This window comes from Pagrus pagrus, assembly GCF_965226575.1.
Source record: "Pagrus pagrus genome assembly, chromosome: 6".
Classification (NCBI taxonomy): domain Eukaryota; kingdom Metazoa; phylum Chordata; class Actinopteri; order Spariformes; family Sparidae; genus Pagrus; species Pagrus pagrus.
Genome location: NC_140190.1, coordinates 7,642,169 through 7,666,684, shown reverse-complemented (window position 1 = coordinate 7,666,684; position 24,516 = coordinate 7,642,169). Strand labels below are relative to the sequence as shown.

The 24,516-nt window shown below is 42.5% G+C and overlaps 2 protein-coding genes across 3 annotated transcripts in view; both read right to left on the bottom strand.

The window, feature by feature from the left end:
• Positions 1-1,091: 1,091 nt before the first annotated feature.
• cbr4 (carbonyl reductase 4) lies at positions 1,092-4,590 on the bottom strand. The gene is made up of 6 exons (XM_084354647.1): positions 4,445-4,590; positions 3,691-3,839; positions 3,229-3,349; positions 2,975-3,111; positions 2,205-2,339; positions 1,092-2,120 (listed from the first exon to the last, which is right to left on the bottom strand). The coding sequence occupies exons 2-6, from the start codon at positions 3,833-3,835 to the stop codon at positions 1,942-1,944; spliced, it is 717 nt and encodes a 238-aa protein (XP_084210773.1). The 5' UTR covers positions 3,836-3,839; positions 4,445-4,590; the 3' UTR covers positions 1,092-1,941.
• A 3,764-nt stretch (positions 4,591-8,354) lies between these two features.
• sh3rf1 (SH3 domain containing ring finger 1) overlaps positions 8,355-24,516 on the bottom strand; it is a 32,302-nt gene continuing 16,140 nt past the window's right edge. The window contains exons 3-12 of one of the 2 annotated variants that reach the window (XM_084355799.1): positions 21,513-21,788; positions 20,841-20,936; positions 19,259-19,564; positions 16,913-17,023; positions 14,172-14,299; positions 13,245-13,415; positions 12,726-13,009; positions 12,260-12,579; positions 11,413-11,780; positions 8,355-11,302 (exon numbers count right to left, since the gene is read on the bottom strand). In XM_084355799.1, the coding sequence (XP_084211925.1) occupies positions 11,134-11,302; positions 11,413-11,780; positions 12,260-12,579; positions 12,726-13,009; positions 13,245-13,415; positions 14,172-14,299; positions 16,913-17,023; positions 19,259-19,564; positions 20,841-20,936; positions 21,513-21,788 (2,229 nt within the window). In that variant the 3' untranslated portion in view covers positions 8,355-11,133. The remainder of the gene's footprint in view (positions 11,303-11,412; positions 11,781-12,259; positions 12,580-12,725; positions 13,010-13,244; positions 13,416-14,171; positions 14,300-16,912; positions 17,024-19,258; positions 19,565-20,840; positions 20,937-21,512; positions 21,789-24,516) is intronic. The other variant, XM_084355800.1, reaches the window with a different exon arrangement.

Sequence of the window (24,516 nt, the reverse complement as noted above, 5' to 3'; positions counted from 1 at the left end):
CAGCGTGAGATGTTTTTATAGACTGGCAGACTCCTTCCAAAACAATAAGAGGACGCCAAAAAACACATCTGTCACAGTGGAAATACCACTCCTGCTAAAGAGCACTGATCTGAGTTTAATGTCCCAATGGAGACATATTATGCTCATTTCCAGGATCGTAATTTTATTTTGGATAACTACTAGAACAGGTTTACATGCTTTAGTGCTCAAAAACACATCAGTTTTCTCATACTGCTGCAGCACCCCCCCTGTTTGAAACACTGTTTTAGCTCCTGTCTCTTTAAGGTCCCCCCTCCCTATTACGCAGTCTGCTCTGATTGGTCAGCTCACACACGCCTGAGCCAGCACCTCTCACCATGGCTCTGTCATGTTTTCAGTTTCCAATGATCTTAAGTTCGACTGTGAATATAGGCATAAATTACGCAAATGTTTCACACAGTGACGTAGTGTGATGTCACAAAGTCACCGAATTAAAAGGCGGGGACTACTGACGAGGCGTTTCAGGAGCAGCGTTTTCTGTGGGAGAGAGGAGCTTCTGTTGGTGTGGACTCTGATCTTTTTAACTTTGAAGATCTTTTACATGCACAAGAAGCTATATGACACACTGAAGGAAAGGAAAAAAACAAAAAGCATATGTCTCTTTTAATAGTCCATCGGGTTGGGTAGGAACAGATTGCATGTAATTGGGAATACATAATCAAACATAAAAAATATTATCAACACAGATTACATTTGGTAAAAAATGTAATTGTCACTTGTTCAAAGATTACTTGATGATATTTTTGATTGTCTTTAAAACATGGCAATTTTTGAGAAATTAAACTTCTTCATGACAATGCTCTAAAACCAATGTTACTATTTTATATGGATGATTTTAATTAGGCCATGAATTCACTTTTTTTTTTTTTGTATTCCAATGTCTTATGTTACTATTTTTTTTAAATGCCATGCAATTTGTATTCACTGACTGACTACATTTAAAGTAATCTGACCCAAACCTGAAAATACAAGATTGAGGATACAAGTGCACACAACACAGAAAGAGGACAATCAAAGTTGCTCATTTAAAGTCACAGTTATGACACTTAACGGATGGTAACAGCGTGTTTTAATGACAGCAAAGCAGCATTTCATATCTCATCACTGGGCATTACAGCCACCTCCAACCTCATCCATCCACACTTCAGGTCCAGAGCTGTAACCAGACACTCAAAACATTCCCCGAGCTAAAAATACCCCCCTCCCACCTCCACCACTACCTCTAATTTCCTCCAGCTGCGGCCTAACATGCCTGGCCCCTCGACAGGCCCCTCCAGAGGTGGGCTCAGGGGGCCGCTGGTGGAGGGGAAACATGTGCTGCTGGCTGCGAGGGGGTCTCCCGGGGGAGGTGGAGGAACAAAACACGAGCGGGAGCTTTGCAGTCATGGAAAAAAAAGACCAAGAGAGTTCAATCTACTGATCAAATTTAGGAGCTCGGGGCACGGAGGTCCGGACTGGGCCAGACACTCTGGAGTCAGCAGCGTTAGTCATGAGTGATTGTCATACACACACACACACATACATCAGGTCACGCATAATGTGGCTGGACAGGGTGACTCAGCAAAAAGACGGACTAGGACAGTGATCTTCTGAAACATGTGGGTTTGTGTGTCCCATGTCAACAAGTAATCGTTTTTTTTCACAGCTTGTGCAAAGATTTAGTTTACTCTTTGCAAGAAATTCGATAAGAAAACAGCTGATAAAAAATACTGTCCATCCAATTTCACACTCAACTACATTCAGCTTCAGCCATGAAGCCTTTTAAAGTGTAGTCCATTTTTTTATCAGTTTGATGCTCCTCACAGAGAGCTCACTGTCCCTTTTTGTTTTTGAGCCAAGACAACTTCCAAGGAAAGGCGGCGCGAGGCTTTCCCCTGCCTCACTGTCATAAGGCCCCATTCCCTACATGGCCAGCTGCAGTCCTCCATCCACCACCAGCACCTGTCCCGTAATGTAGGGAGACTCCAAAAGGAAGAGCGCAGCCTGGGCGACCTCCTCCGGCTCGCCAAACCTCCCCAGTGGGATGGATCGCACCCCCTCCTCCTCCTTCAGCCCTGCGGTCATGTCGGTGCGGATGAAACCTGGAAGCAAGAGAGGGAAAGTAAGGTGACAGGAAAACAAAGGTCCAGAGCAGGTGCTGAGAGAAAAGGTGAGTGGGAGCGTACCTGGAGCCAGCAGGTTCACTCTGATATTGCGTGAAGCGACTTCTTTAGCCAAAGAGCGTGTGAAGCCTTCTAGACCGGCTTTACTGGCACTATAGACACACTGACCAGCGTTTCCTTTCAGGCCCACAACAGAACCTACAGACAACAGACAAACAAGAAGTCTTGGTATGACAGAAATCTTTCACAATAAAACACGATGGGAGAACAATTAATTGCCGCCGTTATGCTTAAAGGACGATAAAAGTGTTTTAGCCCAAATAATGTGCAAATCACAGTGTTTCTGTGATGATGTTCCCAAATGTCTTGTGTTTTCCACAAACCAAAGATATTAACAAGGGAGTAAAGAAATCAGAAAATATTCACATTTTAAAAAGCTGAACACGTTTGACTCTGGTTTTAGTGTATCTCAGTATCTCTCTCTTTAGAGAATAAAAATAAAATCACATTCATTATTGGTCGTCCTGGTTTGATTTACTTACAACCCGTTGTGTTAATTCAATGATGTTTGGCTTTCGACTTGTAGTCAACACCTCTGATTTAAGTTACATACACATGTGACAATAACGTAACAAACAAAATAAATCTTAAAACTTATTCATTCAACATCTAAACATGCATGGTAGGGTTATTGCAAAAAAAAGTAATATGATATTTGTAGTTAACAGGCCAAAAATCTGAAGACAGAGGCAATGATGTACACTGCCACCTAGTGAGCGAACTGAAAACATAACACTAATCCTGAAGACAACTGGACCCAGATCCATCAGTACCTATATTAACAATGGCCGCTTCCTGTGTGTGCAGCATGCTGCGCAGTGCTGCCCTGCAGGTCAGCATGGTGCCCAGCAGGTTGGTGTGAAGCAGAGCCACCATGTCCTCCGGCTTGGTCCTCAGTAACAGAGCATCTCTGAACAAACACACACACAGGACAAGATTATACTGTCGGACAGTGTTTATGACAGCATTCTGTATATAAAAACGCCCCTATATATTTTTGTTAATACAGCGAGGAGCTCCTGCTCACCTGTTGATGCCAGCTGCGTTCACGAGATAAGAGATGTTTCCACAGGTCTTCTGGATCGTCTCAAAGGTTTTCTGCACCTCCGCCTCTTTAGAGACATCACAGCTGAGAGCCACGTGGTCAGCTGGAAGGCAGTCACAGAAGGGCTGTGAGTATATTAATGCTTAAAAGGACTGTTTATAGGTATTGTAGGTCTACATTTCCTTTATTTTATAGCACAAGTTGGATTAACAGGAGGCTTGGGGCAGGCAGTCAGCGTGGTATTTCATCAACATTTTCACCATTTATTCAATTTTGTCTGGCTTCTGTAAGAAAATCATCTGTGGCAGGATCAACTGAGCAAGTAAGTATCCGTGACATAGCTCAGACTTCCTGATGCCTGCACTGCTGAAGAAACAAGAAAAACACCAACAAAACAAACAGTACCTGACTAAACGAGTGACTGACCCAGACCAATCACCGTACCTCCATGTAGAGATGCCACAGTGGCGCGGGCAGCGTCTTGGCTCCTGGAGAGGACAGCCAGCCTGCAGCCTCTCTGTGCCAGCAGGCGGGACACAGCCCTCCCAATGCCCCTGGAGCCTCCACACACCACAGCCAGCCTGGACATGACACTGTGGAGGAGACGGACACATCAGCACAACACACAGAGCCTATTGTGATACACTGTACTGAACACTAAAACACAAATTAAAATGTTTGTGTATGACAAAGACAATGTAGCTAACGAGTACATGGAAAATAAGTATATACCGCACAAACAGGGCTAACGTAGCTGCCATTGAGGACACTGAGGTCATGTCCTCTGTATTTTTTCTGGGTCTTTAGATCGATCGATCGATTGAAAATGCTCTGGGTGGGTGGATGGATGGATGGATGGAGGGCACGATCTCAGTATTTCTAAAATCCTGGCTACGACCCTGCGCACAAATAGTGTTCAAACAACTATAAGGCAATAAAGAAAATACTACGTTATAAAGTCACAATATTTTAGAACTGAAATAAGATTTATTAAACGCATTGAAGGCCCTCTAATGTTAACACATGCTAACACGATACCTGAACTTGGCTGTTATTAAGAGAGTCAACAGCAAAACAAGCTAAATATGACAGTGAGACGTTTGAGGGTTATTTTGGTGTTTGTTGTCATCATTAGCAGTTTCCCAGCCTGATAACTACGTTTGAATAATAACGTTTATCAAAGTTTGGTATAACCTACCTTATTTTCGACAGTTCGGACACAACTTGTCCCTCTTTAAATAAGTTTGCTGACTGAAACAGGGGTGGAGATCAGAGGAGCGGGGTTCATGGACGCCGCCATGTTTGTTTGTCTTTGTTGTTGCGCAGCTCGTCGTGAGCCGGAAGATGGCGCCGCGGACCCACAGCACAGAGCACACAGAGCAGAGAGAAGAAGAAGAAGAAGAAGAAGAAGAAGAAGAAGAAGAAGAAGAAGAAGAAGAAAAGTAACAAATATGGCCAATTTTGACTTAAATTTATTAAACTTATTTTCTTTGCTTAAAATAACTTACTGACACGAGTAACACTGTATAATAACCATCATTAATAAATGGTAAATGTATAGTTTATTAGTTAAGTAACAATTAAATGGTTCATAAAACATTTATTAAGCAGTTGTAAAGGTTAACAACATCAGTTGCAACTCTCTAACGGTCATCCAACTAATGTTTATGATGAACTACACGGTATCAGTTGCAACTTTCCAATAAAAAAACTGCTAATAAATAGTTTATAAAGCATTTAATAGCTTAATAGTAAAATAACTATTAACCACAGTTTGATTAACTATAAATTTGCCATTTTTTATGATGCATAATTGCTTGTTTTAATGATATGACCGATATAGAAGTATAAAGAAACAAAAACAAGAATACTCAAGTAAAGTATAAATACCTCAAAACTGTACATAAATACAGTATTTTAGTAAATTTCATGAGTGACTTTCCTCCACTGTTCCACTCGATTTTCAAAGCAGCCAAAGTATAAGTTCAGATTTATCTACAATTTGACATTGTGTCAAGGAAAGTTCACTATACATTTAAATCATACAGTGAATTTAAGAGGCCAGTAACACACATACACATTATTTCCTTGTGTAGGTTGTGTGTATATTTAACAATTTGGAAAAGGAAGCAAAGACTAACGAGCTACTAGAGCTGCAAAGGTCATGGGCATACTGAGAAATCTGAATTTATATTACTGCTGTTGGAAGTACATGCAGTGCCTTATTGCCTTTGCTGGCATCATTATACTCCTAGAATGTCTTTTCAATATGGCGTGCTAACATCTTCTCCATGTTTTATGTAAAAGAAAAATACTCTCATTTCTCATGAGTAATTACAGTTTCTCTGAGTTAACTTTTGGAGGATGAGTTATTTATGCTGACAGACCACAGCGCCCTGCCCACTGAATATAGCCCAATGATTATTAATTGCATTCATTCATTCTCCTCTGTGATTTATGTGTCATTGTTCCCCACTGAAACATATTTCACCAAGCAAAGCCAAACCGTCACTGGTGTCCGCTGGGTGGCCTTGGCCTCCACCTGGACGCTCCATCAGACCAAGACACCCTCTGCAGGATTGATCGGCTGAGGTTAAATCACATTCACAACCTGCGCCTGAGTGGACCCGTGACACTGACCCGTGCAGCATCTATCACATCCACGCTGCAGCAGAGAAACACAAGCACTGTGTGCAGTGTTGGTGGCGTTGTTGGTGTTTCATTATTCGTTCCAAATGTTATTACTCTACAGCACAGTGTTCATTAATAAACGGTGTCTGTGTGTCAGAGAGAGAAATAGAGCTTGATTTGTATTCAGATCACCCTCCTGAACACCAACATTATTCCCCTCTTTCACACTTTGGTGATCTGATGATACTTGCCAACTGAGCTGTGTTTTGCTCTCTCACACATACACACAAACATTCAGACACACTAACACGCAAGATATGTGTGCTTGAGCGTGACCCAGAGTGCATTTGCACATATTCACTGTTCAGAACTGAGCCTCGGTTCAGACCTGCATGACAAACACCCTAATGTTTCTTTGTGATTTTTCTGGAACTACTTTCTTTGATTTTGTGGGCGTTATTTTGAATGAAGGCACTTTTTAAAAACTCGTTATTATTATAATTAAGCCATCTAAAATCCTGTCATCTATTTGAAATTCGAACGTTCGTTGGCTTCACAAAGAGATTTCACGATGACTAACACAAGCTGAACTCAACTCATGAGAGCCAAATACCTGCGCTCTAGTACATTAAAGCTTTTGAAAAGGTACTTGAACGACACTCCTTTCACTAAATGGCTTGAACTCGCCGACACACCTCAAGGCTTAACATTATCAAGACATTCTCGACCTTGAGACTCAATTCCTGAGCTCTTAACAGCCCTCGCAGCTATTAATATTGACTTTTGCCTACACTGTGTACACATAGCTTTTTCCTACATTTACTTACGTGCAAGTCATTCAAAGATCCCCTCAAGATATCAGTAGCTCTGTAGGTGCATCTGGCAATAATCGATAGGAGAATGAACACACAGAATTATTTATGTATTTTTCTCACCTACATTGTCCAAGTTCAAACTAGATAACAATATCACTGAAAACGAAAACCTAACACATGTTTTTCTAAGGAAATATCCAGGTGCCTGGCAAAGGGAGTGCCATTTTGTTACTTCAAAATACTCCTGCCTGAGAGTAGCAGGTGCAAAAACTCATATTAGTACTTTATTTCCTTATTTACACAAACTTTATGCTTATAAAATAGTCACAAACAAGTGCTTAGGTGAAAAAAAAAGCCTATTCAAAGAAGAAAATGCATAAAACGACATAAACTTGTATAAGTTCCAAGTTCCAAGCTTTAAAAACTGTAAAAAACTATGTATTACTGAATTTGAAATATCATTGGCTACATTCATCAATCATCCGGAGGCTCACTCCTTGGCTGTTGTAGGCTCTAGGGCGGGCAAAGACACTCCTACCTGCTCAATGACCTGTCAATCAAACAGCTGCCATCTCAGGATCCCAGGAAGCTTTCTAATGTTATATGGCATAAATAGACACTTGAATTGAGGCTTGCTTAGCTTTGTTTGTACGTTGAGCTTTAACTCGGTCATTCCACAACTCACTGTTCTGTCACACAGGGAAGATCCTTCATCAAATGAAGCATTAGTTAGTCATCTACAAGAGTGAAAGCATTGATATTATATCAGTTTCATGGTATGAGACTATATAGTGTCTTAAATTTTTATAATTGTTACATGGTGATGTGGAATGAGTGTTGTCTTTTCCTGATGTTAAAGGCTGCATTACAGTAAAGTGACGTAGTTTTTGGATCTTACCAGACTGTTGTGACTGATTGTCACAATATTGATATCAGGGTATTTGGTCTGAAATATAATATTTGCTTTTCTTGTCCAGTCCTAGCATTTATGAAGTGCTTTTGAAAATATCTGAAAATATTGAGATTTATAATGTGTATTGAGATATAGTAATATTCTAGGTCCATGTAACCCAGCCCTGTGAAAAAGTGTAAAGAAGTCACACAGAGTGGTCTATATATACTCTTTGCTCAGTATAATGTTCATACAACTCATTTCCATGGCAACCCATCGTCTGTGTGCTGCACAATGACCTCTCCGGGCGCTTGTCAGTTCCTGTCAGTGTCTCCCAGCTGAGCACGCTGGGAAGGCTCACCTCTCCCTCCAACACGCCGCTCTGCTGTGAGTCAAAGCAGAAGCTCCTCTGCAGCAAGGACCATTTATTTCCTGGAGACATTAATGACCGCACGTACTGTGACTTACCCCAAATACGTTTAATTAGGAACAACTGTCCTTTTACTGTTGGTTCATTGTGTGTGTTTTACTTTCTGTCAGTCTCAGAACCTGTTCATCTTAGGTTGTACAAGCTTTGTGACAGGGAAAAGGAGCGGGGCGAGGACACCAGCACTCAGTCCTGTCAGCAGCGGTCTATGTCTTCGATGGTTCTGCTGGCTGGGCAGTTCTGCCCTGCGAGCGAGTGGACAACGTGACAGAAAGTCACGGGAGCAAACAGATTCAAAGAACACCGCATTACTGTCACGAAACACCAACACAGCCTGAGGAAATTATGGAAACCATTAGCTTTTATTGTTATATAGATTTTTACAAAATGTGCTATTCCCTCAAATACTTCAGAACGTTTTTTCACATAATAGACTTGTGCGAAATAAGTTGATTTCAGTTTCACCATTTTCAGACATACAACAGACTAACTAGAGACAAAAAAAAAAAAAAAAAAAAATCAAGTAAGTCACCTTGGCATGAGGAAAATCTGTTAAGTTGAATCAAGCAAACGTTCGTTGCCATGTGTTCCAATAAATGAAAATATAGTTAAATAACTCTTGTAAGAAATGCTTCATGTTTTGAGATCTGTGCAGCCTATGCATGAACGAGAAGTCAGTATGATTAGAAATGTTAGAATAGTGCATAAATGTGTGTTGGAGTAAGTCTGATGTGTATATTAAAGGCTTACCAGTGAAATGAAAAGACACTCGAGAGGAAGAGTTTAGCATAGAGCCTGAGGTTGGTGTGGTGATTGCCAAGACAACAATGCCAACATATCAGATTAATTCTAAATAAGTACCAATTCAGAAAGACAAAATAAAAAAGGCCCTAACAGTGATTTGTACCATCCTTTTCCACGCTCTCTTCGAATTTCAAACAAACTACAATATATTCCAGCAGTCAGTTACACAGTGGTCCCCCTCAATTAACAACAAAAATAATAAAACAAAAAAAGACACACTTGAAACTATGGGTCAGATTCAGTCAGTAAATTCGTTCTCAAAGCCAGATTTGGCACGATTCAGTGATTGCCTCAACCTTAAAGTGTTTAAATACCCCCCTTAGACCTCATAAGACTTGCTGTAGATCAGATGAATAGGACACATTACATTAAATGTTGTGGGCTCCACTAAAGCAGCACGGGTCCATCTCTAATGTTAGCTTTACTTTGGAGAACTTCATTCATTTATCCAATGTATTTTCTCCAACAGACTTCATTCTCTTAAGTATTCATTCAAAATCTGCCTATTCTTAAAAGGGGCACTATGTAGTTTTGGAGAAGAAGTTCAAATTCATAATTTTAACATTTACAATATTAATAAGGTAATGATACAAACTCAGAAATGTTTATTATTTCCATAACTGACTAAACGAGCTGTTCTCAGGGGAAAATAAGGTCCCCAGAACACTGTTTGAAGCCTGAAAGGTGGCAGGGTCCGCCACATATAAACAAAGTGAAACAGTATGAAATTGTGTTGTCCTTTAAAGGTCAGTTTGTTTATTTAGTCATGAAAAATGAAGAGTTTGTGTATTTTGTTTCTTTAGGCAAAACAATGAAAAAAAAAAATCAATTAAGATCTTTCTCTTCTGATTAAAATTTCTTCCCCAAAACTACATAGTGCACCTTTAATGTTTCAATGTTCAAGCACCAAAACTACGACCGAAACCCCTCGAATCACAAAAAAAAAATGGTACAGTCATTTAAGTCAATGCAACACTTTTTGTAGCCAATACAACATTTTGTAGAGATGTAATGTACAACAAAACCGAACCAGAAAAAAAAAAACATCAAGGGGATCAAAGTGATTGATTTCAATAAAACCTTGTCTTATCTCACACTACACATCTCTTCCTGTAGAGTAAGAAACAATGATATGTTACTTTAGGCAAACATTCTGTGCTTTAGCTAGCTGTGTTTTTATTGCCACAAGTCACATTAGGAATGAGTTATACTGTAGAAAAAAAAAACTGAGCGTGTGCCTTCCTGCGTGTTCAGGATACTCTCTACGAGCAGCAGGTGTCAGCCTCCGTGGAATTCATAAAGAAACATAAATACACGCTGAAAAGTATCCGTTGTGCACTGTTACTGAAATGTTACTGTCGCTCTGGTGATGTAGAGCTACGTCTGGGTTTTGGGAATAGGAGTGAAGCTACTCTGGTCAGTAAATACAAAGAAGGTACAAAGTAAGCAATATTTAACTGCAACGTCTATCTTGGAGTGTGTTTTCCGCATATTAAAAAGGCAAACAGTCCTGCGACACGTCTATCACCACTTTTGCTAATCACAAGCAAATATTCTATCGCTGCGGGTTAACAGTCCTCAGCACTTCAGCCACACCAGGAGCCAAAACTCGAGCCCTGTGAAGGACCCAGAGAGATATTTTATGATGTGCAATGTTCACGTGGCTGTGAACTGTAGCTAGAGTGCTCGAATGTGCAATAAGGGCAGATTACGTAATGCCTTTAGATCTGCAGAAGTGTCCTTTCTCCTACTCTACAGCACAAGTGATGATGATACTGCTCATTTGTTCTGGTCTGCCACATCTGATTTATCTCCTCCTATCTGCTGACGGCCTGGACCAACAGTAAAACTTTAATCAGCAGTCAGAGGAATGTAGAACTGATGTGGGGAAGATGTGGCATAAGGCTTGTGCCAGCTTAACCTCTTGATGTCTTGCACTACAAAAAGGCCAATCTATGAAATAAGTTAAAATGTGTAATATATCTATATCGACAGCTCATATTGGTTGTTTTAGGACTAATCATCTTTGTGTCCTTATGTACAATAAAGTGAGGAACAGTACAAGGCACACATTTAACAGCTGAATTGTTACAAAGATATAAATAACCAACAAAAAGGAAAAAGTTCATGAGTAGTGTGCTCTCCTCTAACTCTGTCCACTGTGCTTTCAATGACGACATGTTCTTCTGTTCTAGTCCGCAGCTCGCTCTCATGTGCCACCGCTGTTCTTTTTTCAGTGACTTGAGCCACTCTGTGTCAAGGTTTGTACTGTGACACTGTAGCGAGGTTTGTGGCGGTCACGGCGTCCACCATGTGTATTAGATGCTGTCTACAAAGCTGCCGGGGAACAGTCCGGTCCTGCCGTTCCTCTGCAGCGTGCCTTTGAACCAGCCGTCCTCCCTCTTCCTGTGAACAAACACAATGTCGCCCTCCTTAAGTTCCAGCTCGGCCTCGCTCTGGGGAGGATATGACACCACCACCCTGTACCTGTGGAGGACAGCCAGAGGCACAGTCAGTGATTGATACACACCGCAACAATGACGACCGATAGCTGTAATGTTACACACTCTTTGAAGGGATCATAAACAAAGCCGTACCTCTCACATATGATGGGGCGTGCGTCATGCTGTTGAGATAAGAGAGAAGAGCACGGCTGCCGAGGAGGAGGAGCGATAGGTGCGCATCCATCAAGAGGGCTGCTCTTCCGATGTGACGACTCCAGGGCTGTGGAAGTGGAGGAGGAGGTGGAGGATGATGAAGAGGCAGAGGCGACAGCAGCAGCAGCAGTTTCAGGCTCGAGGCAGCCGACAGAGCCGGAGGGAGGGGAGGTGTCGGGGCCCACTGCGCCGTGTAGCAGCTCTCCAGCGGCAGCCTGTTCTGCCTCAAGGGTAGGAGACGAGGGCGGTGAAGGACGAGACTTCTTCTTATTGGAGGACAACAGCTTCAGAAGACTTTTCTTTTCTCTCTGCAGCAACAACAGCAAGATTTTTTTGTTTTTGTTAGAGAACTGAAACAACTCCAGAGGCTCTAAGGCACAAGTACTTTGCACAAACCAGGTGTACTCTAGTGTCTGGAACTGGCTGATTCTTTATCACTGACGCACACACACTGATTTCTATTCTGAGCACAGACAGCTTCTAAACTGCAGTTTATAGATGTGAAACATCATGGCCACTGTGCGTTTGTGAAGAGAACAAATGACAGAAAGACGGGATCAAACTGTGCATGATAATAAGCTCTCCTTCTTGATTACTGAATCCTGTCAGCGTGATTAGCATCCTTACAAATGTCATTAAGAATCTCAGACATTCCCAATCACTACAAGTCATTTCAATCATCTGACAAGTTAGTCAAAAGATACAAGAACAGAAGATAAATTCTCTGCAGACATCAAACACAGCAACAGCAACAAATAGTTACAATGTATTCAAATATTTATCCAACCTTGATGTCTTTGTCCATTCTGCAAGCCAGAGCCGTGCTGTTAGCTGCAGGAATGAGAGCAGAGTTGTTCACTGGGCCGACAGGCACAGTGAGGATGGGTACAGGTCTCAAAGCATCACTGTCCAAGGATGCAGCGCTGACGTTTGGTGGGGTCAGAGAGGCGGCGGCGCAGCCCATTGCCACTCCAGCCCGGGTGCAGCCTTGTGCAGGACTGTTGGAAGGCTGCGGGCACACTGTGAGGTGTGGGAGATAGGTGACAGGTGTGGCAGACTGGATTGGTGTCACTGCTGCTGTGGGCCGGTCCTGACTGTGACATGCAGCTGCAAATGGGCGATAGAACAATATTACACATTTAAAAGGTGTTATTGATAACACTCTGTAAAAGCATTTTTTAAATCAATATGAAATTAAGATAAAACTGCTTTCATACGACAATTCATATCCATTTTCCTGACAGTAAACTTACCTGTCCTGACCGCATTGCGAGCCTGATTCACAGTCATCTGGGAGCTGACGTGCAGAGGGACTTTTGGCTGTTGACCCGTGGCTGTTTGAGCTGCTGTGACCACAGCTGCAGGTTGGGAGTTGGCAGGTACAGCGCTGGAGCACACGGTGAGGGGTTTGTTGAAGTCAGGACCTGAAACAATGGCCCCAAGGGGAGCAGATGAGGGGCTGACGATGGTGATCCCTCTGCCAGCCTGAGTGCACAGACTCATGGGCACTTTAGACTGTGTGCTCCCAGGGGCCGTCCTGAGGGGAGAGGACAGGAATATGAGTCAGACCAATAGGAAGCTTTTATACCTCATAAAGTTTATTTTTCATTCTTCTAAAAAGGTGCAATCACAATTCTGATTTATTTTTATCAATATCAATAATTATTATTAACTTATGGCGATGCATCTTATACAAATAGATGTGAAACCAGGCCTGTGAGAGTACGGCATGCTGACAGTAACAAATGACTGTTCGTGAAGTGATGACTGACCTGCTGACTGGGCTCATGTAGTTCCCAGGAAAGACTCCAATCTTGCCAGTGTGCATGGAGGTGCCCTTGAACCAGCCGTCCTGACAGCGTTCCAGCACCAGAAACATCTCTCCCTTCCTCAGTTCGAGCTCATCCTCCTTACGGGGAGTATAAGGGAACATAGCCACATAGCTGGATAAAGAACAAACAGTAAACAAAGAAGAGGAATTTAACAAACAAATACAAAACGCACAAATGCCAACATAGAGCTAACATGGAGGATTTTCGTCCTTATGGAAATGAAAGCTGTTTAACATTTTGTACAGCGTTCCATTTGTTATGGACTTATTCTGCTGCTTTGCTGTTCATCTGTCATCATCTCCTCCGAGACCCTCCAGTTGGGACTGTGGCCTCTGACCCAGAGAAAATCAGCACTGGAGGACAAAACAATTTGCGGGTCATCTCTCTACAGCAGAAAACAAGCCTGGAATGGAGTCTCAGCTGGGATGTTTTCAGTCTGATTTCAGCGTTGTCGGTGGGGGGAGGGAGGGAACATGGATGCCTCAGAGTCTGACATGCACGCACAGGCAGACGCAGATGACGGCAAGAGGAGCAGGCATGAGTGCATCTAATTCTCATCAGGTGTGTGGTGTCTTGGAGGAGTAATGAGGGTAAAGGTGAGGAGGTCAGATCTCCAATGGGACCCGGGAGACTGTCATCCACAGGTTTTGACCCCTTCACCTGTGCACATGCTCACACTTTGTGGCCTCACACTGACAGCTGAAGGGGGGTGGGGGGTGTCGCAGACAGACAGACGAAGACTTCCCCCTCTGAACAGAGCAGTAGCATTAAAGCCCTGGGCCATCGGTGCTGCAAACCGCTTCTGACATTTCACTGCACATTTAAGAAGACTGCATATTTTTGTGTGGGACTGTTTTTATAACTCACACTGTGGGTCTTTGTCTCCCACTTTGGTCGCTTATGCTGGGGGAGGGTCTCTGTCCGGCAGCCAATGAGTATGCCGCGCCGTCGACGGAGGACTGTGGGGGAGGAGGTGGGGGCGGTGGGAGAGCATCCTGTAAAAGACAGAGAATCATATTAGCAATGAGATAGGATCAACATCTAATTACACTTTTACCACAACTCATCGTTGTATTTCCTCTCAGTGTCAAGCAGAAAGACAAAAACAAGTAACAAAAGCCTTAAAAAACAGAGTGTGCGTGTGTTACGTAAGTTGAAAAACCAGTTTGTTTATGAGGGAAAAAGAATGAGAGATCATCTGTCATCTGGGATATTCCCTCCGGTTTGCCGACACTGAGGGAGAGCCGGGTTTGGCAGCCATTGCAGCCTTGTCCCCGACTTCCCCCTTGCAACTGAGAATTTCCTATTCTGCTTGTTTGTTTGTTGCTAGGAGACCACATAGCTATAATCCATTGCAGCGTTTAATTGGGACCATATGAATCGAAAAACATGTCTGCAGACACACTTCAGAGCAACCCTCAAACCAAGCATGAGTGGATTCATCTTGACTCACATGTTTTCCCTTGTTGATGGTCTGTAATGTCATAAGAGACTCAAGCTTTTGACTCGAGGCTAATGATCTCAGCATGCTTTCAGGAGAGAGGAACATTTCCTCTCTTTTGTGTGCTACTAGATTACCGGATTAAAATTAATTCACCAGCCTGTTATGACAACACGAAGCGCACAAAAACAACATAAAACTACACACGTTTTTAGAAAGTGTGAAAAACTAAAAACAGACGACTCCTACACCTCGGAGCAAGATCAGTCCTCCAGAGCTCAACACCGCCAGCTCTGAGCAGCGGAGTAATAGCTTCCATGACACAATGGTGGAGCGGAGTGGCACTCAGACAGCCCTGTGGTATGTGTACGGCCTGTGTGTGTGTGTGTTTCGATGTGCGTTTCGGTTCACTGCTGACGCTTGAGCTGAGATAATTAGGTTGCCTGCGGGCTAGAGAAATCATCTGTACAAAAACATCATGTAGTGTTCCCAAGTGAAGCGGAGAGCTCAACCTTTTGTGTACACATTCCTGCTCATTCAAAAACTCCACATGCCAGAGCATACACACAGACAGACAGGAAGTATGCCTGCTGTTTTGTGTGGGCTGAAGGGATTTCTTGACACTTTTAGTTGGACTAATTTTTGAATGTCTGCAGAAACAAGTTAATTTCTGCTAAAAAAAAACAAAACTCCTCCATGTTGCTATCTTTTAGAGTTGGTTGACAAATTGCGTAATAATAAAGCTACTGTATCAAGATTAACACAGTTTCACATGTGCACCGCCTCAAGTAACAACTATGTTGTCTGTTAGCAGCAGATGGGAAGCGCCAAGAGTCAGCTCTTCTCATCTAAACAAACTCATGTTCTCAGGGGAAAGCAAACGTTTTGATGGGAACCATGCTATGTGCACTGATTCATGTTTACAGATATTTTTTTTATTGTATACATTTGTGCCATTTTATACCCACATATTTAACCCTCATACTTGCATCAGGCAATTTTGAAGTGTTGCAAAATGTACAGAATGATGAACAAATGAGTTTAAAAAGAATAATCTGAAAATAGTCCTAACTGCTTGAAGAAAACACTTCCAGCTGTGCTATTTATCCATATGGATTGTTTTGGAGGGAGTTGCAGAGTTTTGAAGATATCACCCGTAGAGATTTCTGCCTTCTCTCAAATTTAATGGAACTGGATGAAACTCTGATTGTGGTGCTCAAAGCACCAAAAGAATACATTTGAAAAACTCAACAGCAATGTCTCTTTCCAGAAATCATGACCCAGTTACTGAAAGTAATCTACAGAACTTGTTGTGTTTATATAAGAACTATTTTCTTTCTACCAAACTATAAGCTGTCAACCATATTACCACGTAATATCAAAAATATGTATATATAGCGATACATACCGATTCTGAATATCTGAAATGGTTTCAATACTAATTTTCTGCAGTACTGATACACCAGTAGCAGCTGTGTTTTCCTGCTCTCTCTTCTCTCTGGCAGCGACTTGACACATGCACCGCTGCAGTGTCCTCATAGCCTCGTCTTTTCTCACTCTTCTGACTATGGTCAGAAATGACCTAACTGCACAGTACATCAGAATTGTTATATATATATATATCTTAAAATAAATGTTATGCCCTCAATGCTGTGTCATTATTTCCCCCTGGAATCAAACATGGCATCGAATATTGACTTTTTTCAAGGCATTGCATCGAAGTAAGAAATTTCTGCATCATGAAAACCCCAGCGCAGAAGGAAGCATGCATAACTAACGTTAACAGCTCAGCCGAGGAGGATGCCATTAATGTTTACACACAGCGCTGTCACAAGCAAGAACCTCTCGTCAATGAGACACCTCCCGGGCTGAATATCTTTAACTTGGCAACTCACTCCAAAACGATCTAGATGTATAAATAACACTACAGGTTAGAGAAAAAAATATGTATTTTTATTTTGGGGTGAACTGGCACAAATTGAAACCATTCATGTATTTTTTTTGGTTTAAGCAACATGCCATATATGTGTAATCTGTTTAGTACTCCAGAAATAGAAACACACTAATCTAATAATCTAATAATGTTAAACTGTTTTGTTGGCATCTTTTGTGCGGCTATGGCCTTGTGTTTATAATATTTATAAGACCTTTAGAGGATTCCACCTACCACTGGGATAGATGTGAAGCTCGTCTCTGAAGGAAATGTGAAGACCGTTGCTGTAGTAACAGGACTACTAGGGGGTGGGGTCACGATTAGTCCAGTTGTGCAAATGTGTACCTGACAACAAAAGGGACACACAGACCATGAATCGACTGTATAAGACAAACTCCACTCGCTCATGATGAATAATAATGTGCAAAAAATGCTCCTGTCACACTGTATGTAAATGATTCTCACAGAGCAGTGATGCACGCAATGTGGGATTGTATCCAGCAGTAACCACAACGGTGGTCGGATGGTCCAATTGGCCAAGGAAAAGCAGGTGACCACCCAGCAGGATATTTGATTGGGCATATAGAGAGAGGTGGCTTCTCCAGGCAGTCATCCACGTGAGTCATAGTGGTGTCCTGGTAACAAGGCTATACTGTTGGACACACAATGTCTCCCTGTAGCCTGCGCTCTGTCTCCATGCATGACTGCTCCACACAGAGCCGCCTCTTAAGGTGAACCTTTGAGAGAGCGGGCCTGCCACAGATTCAATCTTCACCGCTTCCTTATCTATTGTGCTCCGGGTGTGCCGAGAGTGTGCTCAAAGGTGACACGGAATAAATAACACTGTAGTACAGGGCAGGTATGTTATGCTCATTCAAATAAATATATTTCCTTAAGGATTTACAAAGAATGCCACCGACAGCTGCCTGTTTTAATTCTCCTTCGTCTTGTCTACGTGTATTAGATAAGAGGCGTGTTCATTTCCACGACTAGGGCAACTCAGCCCCCTAGGCAACTGGGGCTTACCTTTGTTGTTTTTTGTCTGCGTGTTTGAAGGAGAGAAGAGGAGTAGAGGTGAAGGGGGAGAGGAGAAGAAAATAGGCTGCGCTCACAGTGCCTGGAGAGTCTCTATTGTGTTTTAATAAACACAGTGATCAGTAAATCAAACGTATTGTTAGCCCTGGTGTCGCTGGGGAGAATCAGCTTACAGCCGCAAACGCACGTTTCTTTTATTCTATAAGTATCCTGATAATGATTTGTGGGAACAGTCTGGAGTCATTAAATACATGATTACACCTTCCACATGGATAGAAGTCGTTGACGGTGAATAAATCATATCTTCATGAAAGGTTTTTGGTTTGAAAAAAGACAGAAGATCCAATTCACCGTGGACAAGCACTCTCCTCGTCTCCGCTTTCACAAAGATGCATATAAACACACACATGCTTTAGATGAAAGATTGATGACTGAGCTTAACAGGGAGTTTTGGAACAGAGCATTTAAGAGAGTCTGCAGTGTCCAGACAAAAGTACGCTTGAGAGAACAAACAAACAGAAAGGCAGAAAATAATAAAATTGAGTTAGCTATAAGCTCCCAAAAGCTCCAAGTGGGACAACAATGCTGATAAAATCTCCCAATGTTGTCAAACTACTTGTCCTGAAACATCCGTTTTTATATTGCTTGGATAACAATTTTAAAAGACAATTGTGCAAACATTGCCAGCCAACATTTAAGGTAATAAAAGCAAGATAATAATTCTGAAACCTTCACCACAGTGAAGTTTTCAAACACTGTTTACTTAGTATTATTATTAGCTGCATGTTTTATTTGAAGTCATAGAGAGCCTCAGACTCAGATAAATCAGCAGGACACTTGTCTTGTAAATCGGCGTGTCTTTTGTTCGGACTGTCTAGCACCGACTCGAAGCCAAATCTCCAGCGGCTGGCAACCATAAAGCAGCTGCGAGTTCCTGTCATGTCGGGATTGGTGTGGAAACCTTGAGGGCTGAGCTGGAGTCGTTTTTGCGGACGAGTGGAGTCACGCATCCATGATTTCAAACGCTTGGATGGAGCAATGGCCTGTTTGGTATGATGGGGGGAAAGGGGAAGTCAGCCTAATTGCTGACAGAAGGAGAGAGGAGCCTTTGAGAAGCAACAAACATCTTGTGAAAACAAAGAGCGGAAGCTGGACGTGTCTTTTTAGTAGCATGATTATGTCTTGTGTTTCACAGTTTGTGAATAAATACCACTGGACTGGCTATTGACAAATCGGCTGGTTGAGAGTGGTCTCCCTGCATGCATTAAAAAATGCAACAAAGTGCACGCTAAGTATTCGATAAGCCACATAATGAGGGTTCACAATAATGTTTAATGTGTTGCACATTTTTCTATTTTGTGAGTAGGGGCCACATCCTTCCACATACTGCTATACATTATGAAAAACGATAGGACAACATCCTATATTAGCCTAAATAGAGCTTTTTCGTCACACTGCACGCTTCTGCAAATGAGCTCTCAACATAACTTCAAGGAAGCCACCCGCAATGCAGCAGCTGCTTTCCTCCAACTTCCCTCTTCTTACCTGTGAAGGTGCACTGCAGGAAAGCCCCCCACTGATCTCTCCAATCCGGGCAGCTGCTGTGGGGTTGCTGGAGCTGATAAGGACCGGCCCGCTGATCTCCATGGAGTGGCGCTGGGGGGGGGGAGCTAGCATGGGTTTGTGGGACATGGTCAGAGAGGTGAAAGAATGTCGCTTCTTGCTGTTCTTCTTCTCCCCTGCCCGCTGAGCGCCATTGCTCTGGGGCCCCGAGGAGGCCCCCTCACCAGATTCCCCGTTGGAGTCCGACGGCTTGTCCAACTCTATAAGCTGCCGAGCTGCCGAGTTGAACTGCGAGAGAGGGAGAGAGGCAGGGGGCAATGAAGAGAGAGTAGTAAGGTGGAAATAACAGATAGAGGGGAGGGAGCGGTGGAGCTCAGAGTATTAAAACGATCATGAAAACTGTCACTCTCTATAACGAAGTTGACTGTCATGGAAGAGCTATATCTTTAACAAGTCAGTGGAGATGTGAGCAGCAGAATGAGACATATTAGCCTGTGAGAGTTATAGTCCTGAACCAGCTCTGTGAGTTCAGACTCTGCGACCCTCTGAGGCACCTGTAAGGTAAAAATCAAAGGAGGCACACTAAAAAGGTTTCAGCTAATGACAGGGTGCTCTCACTTGCTATCACATGTTGCCCCAAGCAGCTCCCTCTACTTAGGACATAAAAGCTAAGATTTTCACTCCAATCCAGGAGAGAGCCTGTGTCAGCAGTCAGTCAGACAAGTAGTATTAAGAACAAAACACCAGGTGAGGAACCCAATTCAATTTAGGACCACCTTTAACAGAAATTGTGGATTATTGTAAATAAACAACTGAAAAGGCAACAAAAGCACCTAAGGCAATGAAGAATCTATGACCTAGATATTCAGTCTTTGTGCACAACCAAAGGAACATTTTGTGCCGCTCTATACGTTTGGGATGGTACTGCATTCGCAGTTGTATTATGAAACCTGAACACAAGTGGAAACTATCCTGTTAAGAGGACAACAAAAATAATATATTCTGCTCAAGTGGCTCCTGCTGTGCGAAAACAAAGCAATGCATAACTTTAGATATAGTCTGCATTCTGTTCCTGCAAAACCGTCCCTTGAATAAAATATGAATATAAAAAAGGATAAAATAAACATGAAAGGAATAAAGAAAATTGTTGCAGCTTTTGAAATAAAGTGCTTTTCTTTAGACTGAACGCACTTCAATCCAGTATCGTCTTGGCGTTTTTGTAATATTCATAACAATAGGAGGCACGCTGCCACTGACAGACTTTAAATGAAAAATGAAATCATCTTTAAAAGGACAAAGAGATGATTTATTCTGTCAGGATTATTCCTAAAGCTTTTAAGTGAGACCTGTGGAGCTTGGAGTGGGGGCTGTCTAAATCTTCAAAGACATGTTTAGTGGCTCTATGACACACTGGAGCAATACTAAAGGAAGAGAGGTATCAAACGCATTTTGCAGGCTGTATAAGCAAAGAAATCTACATTCAAAGGATCTAAACAATTCTGCACTAGCTTGTCCTCCAACAATGATTGGTGACATTTAAAAGAATCTAGTTAAGTTGTCTTACCTCAACATATGAGATGGGAAAAATTCCAATTTTATCTCCCAGCATTCCCTCTGCCCAGTTTTCATCCACTCTGCGGATCACAGTCAAGATATCGTCCTGAAATTCAAAAACAGAGAGAGAGGGTGGCGCTGCATGAGGAAGAAGCTAATTAACGATGCTGCTAACTAAGAGTGTTTCTCATCCTCGAGGAACAAACACTGAACAGAAATAATTAGGTAGGGACAATGTTTTATTAAAGAGGGACATACCGAGGAGTAAAAACACTGGAGTCGAAGCCATGGCATTGTGTTTGGAAAACTACTTAGTAAGCTTTTTTTTTGTTTTTGCTCATGTGGCATATAAACAACTGATGACAGAATACAAAAACATCAAAGTATGACCCAAACAGCTGGACAGACATAACCACTCAATTACTGTAGTTAAGCCATGCCTTGCTCTGTATGGCATTCATTCTGTCCAGCTTAATTACAGCTGTTCATCAAGAAGTCTGGCTCAAAATATAAACCATCTCTCTGGGCGTTTCACTTAACAGCCCTTACATTGTAACACATGCACAGCTCGAGAAAATGACTGCTTAGAAGACAGAGTGTCACTGTAATGAGAGGTATTTTTGTTTTACTACAGTGACCACGTGGCAGGGACTGTGGCTGCTTCACTGCTGCTGTGTCTCACCTTGGAGAAGGGCAGGCAGTCCTTGTCTGCCTCCTTGTCTTTGAGCTCAAAGTCATACAGAGCTTTGCACTGAGGTGGCGGTTGAGGCAGTGGCTTGATGACTTGGACAAAGTTGGTGGGGAAGAAGCCGTGGACTCCACCCATCTCCCCGTGGTACCAGTTCTCGTCCACTTGCCGGCGCAGGATAATAATGTCACCCTTGCTGAACTTGAGGTCACCTGGTTCCTTGCCATCATAGTTGTAGAGCGCCTTGGCACAAGGGAGCTGGGGTACACCCTGAAAACAGAGATTAAGAATAAAATGTAGAGTGTATGCAAATTCTGTGCTTCATACTTATTCTAAGCAGGCATCAGTTTGTAGTGGTTTCACATTGAAAAGGGGGAAAAATAAGTGTCGCTGGTATGCATACGAAAAAAGGGCTTTTTAAACAGTAATGAAGAAGTTGTTCACAGCTTTTTAAAAATTAGAACAAGCTGCAGTGTTGGAGAGACAGCTCCGGAAAAAAGTCCCTAACCAGAAATAACACAAGAATGAATACAAAAACAGATTGAACTTTCAATCTCAAAAAAGTATCACAACTTTGCAGAGAGTTTGCAAGAGCTTTGGTTTTCTCTTTGCAAAGTTAGTTCAGGCTTAGTTTGTAGGATTCATGCAAAATTAATCACCAACCGAAAGCACAGAGAGGTACTGAAGCAGTGCTGGAGAACAGTGAAATGGAAAATACCCAAGCTGAGCCCAAAAGACGCAGTCAGTCACAGTCCATGTAAAATACATCAGATTTCAAAACAGTGCTCACAGTCAGACTAGTCACTCCTGAATCAACTACAAACTAGGGCTGCACAATTAATTGAAATATTATTGCAATATATCGCAAAAGCTGCAATTTTTTGATAAAGGTGAAATCTGGGACAAAACAGTAATAACAAGAAGTACTGTAGTCATGCAGAGATGACCAGGCCTAATACCTTGTTCTCTAGATGTAAGAAAACATGATTGTTTGGTACAGACCCCAACAAATGTAATAGTTTTTTCAAGGGATAGATTGATTATAGGGGCCAATATTGAGCCTTTTTCCAATTATCTGTATCTCTGTTTTTCTTGTCCAGTTGTTGATAAAACTTTTTTGGCTCCGATGCAGCATCATTCTTCTGTCTGTAGTCACCACTATTTCAAAGTTGTGATGATTTATTTGAGACAGAGATTTTGCTTTCTCTTTGTGAAGTTAGTTCAAGCTCAGTTGTAGGATTCATACAAAATTAATGACCGACCAAAAGCACATTTCTCACAGAAGTACTAGAGGAGAACAAGGAGAACAGTGAAATAGAAAATATTCAAGCTGAGCACCAAACACACACTGTAACAATCCATGTAAAAGACATCAGATTTCACAATAGTGCTCATAGTCAGACGTGTCATTCCTGAATCAATTAGAAACCAGGCCATGAGGGAAATGAACTTAGTATGTTTTCTTGACACAACAAACAAAAAGGACTCATAATCTGTCAGTAAACTGTCCTGTTTGTTCCCTGTTAGTAAAAAGGTCTATGTTGTGAGTTCACAGTTTAAGTGCGATGAGCCTGGCTGGTTGTGGCTAGCTGACTAACGCCTTCAGCGGGCCCATGGCTCTGCCCCTTTATCTTGCAGAGGGAGGTTTTGTATCTCAGCCTGCTAGCCTTGAGTCCTGAAAGGCCCATTCAGGGGAAATGACAATCCCAGGAAAGAGGGACAGCGAGCAGGGGGGAGTAGCAGGATAGAGAAGCATCAATGTACTCCATTCAGGGTGGGTGTCCATGAGGAAGGCTTCAGTCCAAACCAACCCCCTGCCATTTATCCCACTGCTGTTAGACATCTTTCGTGGTGATCAGAATCACAAACACTGGTGACTGACTGGACCTCAACTCTGGAACTGAAACTGCAGAGTCGACAAGGAATATAGATAGATAGTGATAAGAAGAATGGCTTAAGCTCAGGCAGACACTGGCAGAGTGAGAAAGCGAGCCAGAGACAGTGGGGTTAACGCAGAGTTTGGAGCAGGCTCTGCAGTCTTGTTAAAGGCTAATGAACCGTTTAAAGGCTCAGAGGAGAATAAAAGTACAGAATGAGCCGTGATGGTGAGCCAGGGTGACATTACCCTGCTGCAGAGAATCACACAGGCTAGAGCACAGAGCCAATCACTCTCTGGCTCTACCGGTCCAGCCTGTGGGGAGAGAGAGTAGTGGGAGGAGGGGTACCGCAGCCCCCTGCACACTGCGCTGCAACTGGGCCTCCTTTCAGGGGAAAACGGGGCTTTTGAGCCCACCCAGGCCTGGCAGGGAGTTTCGTGATGAAAATGCAAATGAAAGTGGAAGCTCTGCCATTTTTGTCGCAAATGACAGATCAGGTTCAAGCTACACAAAGCCAGCAGGATCTAATTACATGGTAAATATGAAATGCCTGTCGCGTTGAAACTGTGAAGTTTGTACGCGGTTGTTTGTAAACCGAGGCCAAGCCTTAATAAAACCGAAACCAAAGTCAGCATTGTTATGTAATTACTTTTACACATGGTAAAAGTAATTCCAGTCATATAAGGTGTTAAAGTACAATTCTATTAGCGAGACTCGCGAGCTGAGACTGGTGGGAATTCAAGATTTCCCTGCTGATTTCTACTGAATTAGTTTAGTAATTATGTTTTTTCCTGTTTTGTACGGGACAACACAGACCAAACCCCACTCTTGACAAGGTAATATGATCTGCTCCCACACTCTTACAGCGCACTTCTCAGCTGTTTCTTGATCTCCCTATCCCCGCCTCAAAAAAGAGCTACATTTCCATGTTTCACTCGACTTAACATAGTGAGAGAGAAAGAGTAGAGAGAGACTATAGGGGCCTCTAGCTGTAAGAGGTGGTGTGGGTGTGCAAGAGAGAGCAAAACTGGGGATGGGTGATGACTGGGGGGGTTAATATCCGGTTTGTGTCCATGGAGACAGTGTGCTGTTGTGTCTGCGGTGGACCTGCATACAGGAGC